Source organism: Limulus polyphemus, unplaced genomic scaffold, assembly GCF_000517525.1.
Source record: "Limulus polyphemus unplaced genomic scaffold, Limulus_polyphemus-2.1.2 Scaffold12741, whole genome shotgun sequence".
Classification (NCBI taxonomy): Eukaryota; Metazoa; Arthropoda; class Merostomata; order Xiphosura; family Limulidae; genus Limulus; species Limulus polyphemus.
In genome coordinates, this window is record NW_013678351.1 from 5,060 (window position 1) to 9,867 (window position 4,808).

The 4,808-nt window shown below is 35.6% G+C and overlaps 1 protein-coding gene across 1 annotated transcript; it reads left to right on the top strand.

Moving 5' to 3' along the window:
- Nucleotides 1–1,375: 1,375 nt before the first annotated feature.
- LOC111084006 lies at nucleotides 1,376–3,581 on the top strand. Its single transcript, XM_022380773.1, has one exon. It carries the CDS (start codon nucleotides 1,713–1,715, stop codon nucleotides 2,748–2,750), a length of 1,038 nt encoding a protein of 345 aa, XP_022236481.1. The 5' UTR covers nucleotides 1,376–1,712; the 3' UTR covers nucleotides 2,751–3,581.
- Nucleotides 3,582–4,808: the final 1,227 nt, after the last annotated feature.

Here is a 4,808-nt window from a genome sequence, read left to right on the forward strand (position 1 = left end):
CCATTCAACAATTTACACTCTGACGTTAACCATTCAACAACTTTACTCTGATGTCACCCATTCAACAATTTCACTCTGACGTTAACCATTCAACAACTTTACTCTGATGTCACCCATTCAACAATTTCACTCTGACATTAACCATTCAACAATTTCACTCTGACATTAACCACTCAACAATTTCACTCTGACGTTAACCATTCAACAACTTCACTCTGACGTCACCCATTCAACAATTTCACTCTGACGTTAATCATTCAACAATTTCACTCTTACCTCATCCATTCAACAACTTCATTCTGACGTTAATCATTCAACAATTTCACTCTTACCTCATCCATTCAACAACTTCATTCTGACGTCATCCATTCAACAACTTCATTTTGACGTTAACCATTGAAAATTTTCACTCATTCAACGATGTTTTTCTAACGTTAGCCATTCAGCAACTTCACTCTGACATCACCCATTCAACGATGTTATTTTAAAGTTAACCATTCAACAACTTCACTATGACGTCACCCATTCAACAATTTCACTCTGACGTTAATCATTCAACAATTTCACTCTTACGTCATCCATTCAACAACTTCATTCTGACGTTAATCATTCAACAATTTCACTCATTCAACGATGTTCTTCTAACGTTAACCATTCAGCAACTTCACTCTGACATCACCCATTCAACGATGTTATTTTAACGTTAACCATTCAACAACTTCACTCTGACGTTAATCATTCAACAATTTCACTCTAACTTTAACCATTCAGCAACTTCACTCTGACGTTAATCATTCAACAATTTCACTCTAACGTTAACCATTCAGCAACTTCACTCTGACATCACCCATTCAACGATGTTATTTTAACGTTAACCATTCAGCAACTTCACTCTGACATCACCCATTCAACGATGTTATTTTAACGTTAACCATTCAGCAACTTCACTCTGACGTTAATCATTCAACAATTTCACTCTAACGTTAACCATTCAACAACTTCACTCTAACGTCACCCATTCAACAATCTTACTCTAACGTTAACCATGAACAATTTTAACAATATCAACTAACAGATTCTAGGAGTTAAGTAGACAGGTTGCCCAGTAAACTCTGAATGAGGAATCATAATTTGATAAACAACTGTTATATAATAACGGCTACAAACTGTTTTTCGTACATCACATGTCTGATGTATAAATGTATTTAAAAATCTATTATATTTCCTAAGTTGAAGTTATTTTCATTTTGATCAATATTTATGGTGGAATTAAACCATAGTTTGATAATTTTCTTTCATTCGAGTGTTCTTAACTTTTACTAGTGAGTAATTCACTAATAATATAACACACTTATTATATATTTTCATTTCTTTGTATTTACAGAGGGAATTGTCGAACAATTCTGACGTCGAAACCGAAAGCTCTACTATCCTCTAATTTTAAAACTAAGCCTAACATATGGGCAATCAAAATAAAAAATAAAACATACGGTGAATCACAGAGTTACAGGGCTTATTTTTTCTAAGAAGAGTCTTGGAAGAAAGACAATATATTTCTATAGTCACTGTAAAGAATCTTCAAGATTTGGGTTAACCCACTATCTCTAAGTAACGAAGTTGATTCGCTAACATTCGTTCTGTGGGGGTTTCAGAAACTAAAAACAGGTATCAGTGTTTTTGGTTACTATCTGACTAACGTTAATAACCACAACATGTCTGATGTCCACAGTTGTCCTACTGAGACACCCTTAGAGGTCAATGTAAAAATTCCTGTTTTGTCGTTGAATAAACATTCAAAAACAACGAACAGAGAATTAAGCAGTCGGAAAGAAAAAGAAGACAAAGATAAAAGCCATAAGAGCGAAGGATCACCTAGAAAAGTTTACCGTCATCTTGAAAGAAGAGAAACTTCCCATATGTTCCAGCTGGGTCTGGATATCGGTACTTCGTCTCTTTCCACATCTAAAAAAACGAATTCCGAAGATCTCACTCAGACAAAGTCAAAGCTTCCAAAAGCTGGTTGGAAAACTTCTAAATTTTTTAGTAGAACTCTAACTTCAGGAGAACTTTTAAAAGGCCTTAAGAAGTTCTCCATCGGAAATGAAACCGAAAATAAGTCAACGGAAGCGAAAATGTTGAAAAGCAAGCGAAGCCTTTTTCAAAAAAGGGCCAGTAGTGAGGAAGGACCAAATAGTTCAGAAAAGGAAGAATATGAAGAACGTCAGCCGCCCACTAGCACATCAGAAAACTCTTCTCCTTATAAGAAATTCGTCGAAAAAGAAGGGATCGTGTGCAAAAAAGAAGACTTATTGTCCATCATTAAACCCAAATCTGATGACGTTTCGGGAATCGCCTTACAACCTACGTGGTCAGTTGATTCTTCAAGTGGTGAAAAACCTGCTTTTCTCCAACTCACTCCTACGACTTTCCAGAAACGACGGTTGAAATCACGAAAGATGGCGCACAAACGAAGTCCCAGTGACGACACTGCGACAGAGGAAACCGTGGAAAATGTAATCTTAGACAAAACCATTGAAGAAACGAAACACGAACAGTCGTCAGGCAAAGAGGAAGTCGTTATCCAAATACACAAAGAACCAGAAGGTAAACCAGAAGATGAACATGCCACCGTGCTGTGGGGTGATGGGAATGTTCTTAATGCTATATTACTTGGGGATGCCATTGAGACGTTTTTAAAGGGCTCGATGTGTGGCGGGGGTTCCGAAAAACGAGTTTCCTTTAAAAAGTAATAAAATTATTTGTCACTTATTATTGGTGTCGATGCTTCAGAGTTGTTGTTGATATCAATTCTGAGATTGTTTTTCCGTATTGTGTAGACATCTAGTGATCGTCTAGTATAACTGTGATAAGTCAGCAAATTTTTAAACATCAAATAAATTAATTTTAATCAACCGTAATTAAATTGTTTGAAATGTGAAGGTGCTTTTTTTTTGACAAAATCTTCTGATTTAGTGATTTATTTTTCTGTTTTTAATTGGTGCATCTGGTGATGTGGAAATCCATACCAGAGACCAGCGTTTCTACCTACGATATGTGACGTTCTAAGGTGTTGAATTATCTACTGTGGGTTAAGTGCAGTATAACAAACGTAAAGGAGCACCATAGAGAAATAATAGCACTGTGTAATAGGCCAGGCTTCCCTCCCTCAACATTAATCACGTGGAGTCGTCACCCCATCACGGTAGTGTGGGTGCCTTGAATTCCATACCGAAACAAACAACTTAAACAATGTAATACCAAAAACACCTTAAACAATGTTTCTTTTCCACGTATAACTTTCGGACTAATCACTCTGTTCATTTTAAGATTTGTTAATCTACATTTTTCTCCAAGGTTTTTTTTCTAGATATTTCTTACTTTCGTTACTTAACAACATATAAGATATTCAACTCAACCTATGATATTAATGTCATGACGTCCTTACCAGATATTAGAATATTCAACTTATACTGTCTTATTAATCAAAGAATAAAAGAACGTTTTATGACGAAGAGGATACATGATGTCCTTACCAGATATTAGAATATTCAACTCATACTTTCTTATTCTTTGATTAATAAGACCTAAGGTGTCTTCTTTAGGTGTTCTTCACAGAAGTTTCAAAACGATGTTATATAACATATTTTATAGACTGCATCACTTAAAGTAAGAACAAACACGTAAAAAAACCTGTTTATTGTATCTTATTAATGTAATAAATACAAAATATATTCGAATAAATTCTAGTTTGGGAACGAGAGTAATGTCAAATACCTAAATTACCTTATAAGATGGGAGGGTCGCCACAAACGGACCTCGACTGGGTACCTTTACCCTCCCATTTTAGCCCAGATAAGTAATTGCTTAACACTCAGGGATTGAAGAATATAATACCACTACATAGAAGCGTGTGTAACATTTGATCATATAAATTATCACTCCTTGTTAGAGATTCTTGACGGCTCTTTAGAAGGTTTGGCCCGGAATGGCCGTGTGGTTATGGCGCTCGACGCGCCATCTGCGGGACGCGTGTTGGAATCGCGTCTCACCAAACATGCTCGCCCTTTCAGCCGTTGGGGTGTTATGATTTCACGGTCAATCCGACTGTCCGTTGGTAAAAGAGTAATTCAAGAGTTGGCGGTGGGTGGTAATGACTAGCTGCCATCCCTCTAGTATTTCACTGCTAGCGATGCGCGAACTTCAAACCAAACCATTCTTTAGAAGTTTGTGTTGTTCATTCTATTTGTTGTCTGTTCTAGTTTCAAGAAGCTGCGTGTGTATTTTGTGTCTTATCTTCTTTAAATATTGTTTGATGTTGGTTCATTTCGTATCAAAATATCTGTTATGTCTTTAAAACATAAAGCTTTGAAGCCTCTTCCAATTAAGTGATATCTATTGAACTATCTTGCTTAAGAGAGCTTCGTTTCAAAGTAGTTTCTAGAAAGTAATTAATGTCAGTTGTATTTATACAGTCAAAATAAAACTCACTAGTTCACTATTGTCAGTTGTATTTATACAGTCGAAATTGACAGTAGTGAACTAGTGATTTGGTTGTGTTTATACAGTCGAAATATAAATCACTACTTCGCTACTGTCAGTTGTATTTATACAGTCGAAATATAAATCACTACTTCACTACTGTCAGTTGTATTTATACAGTCGAAATAAAAATCACTAGTTCACTACTGTCAGTTGTATTTATACAGTCAAAATAAAACTCACTAGTTCACTATTGTCAGTTGTATTTATACAGTCGAAATATAAATCACTAGTTCACAACTGTCAGTTGTATTTATACAGTCGAAATA

What these genes read in the sequence shown, in the direction of transcription:
- LOC111084006 (XM_022380773.1), top strand. Translation starts at nt 1,713, where the DNA reads ATGTCTGATGTCCACAGTTGTCCTACTGAGACACCCTTAGAGGTCAAT.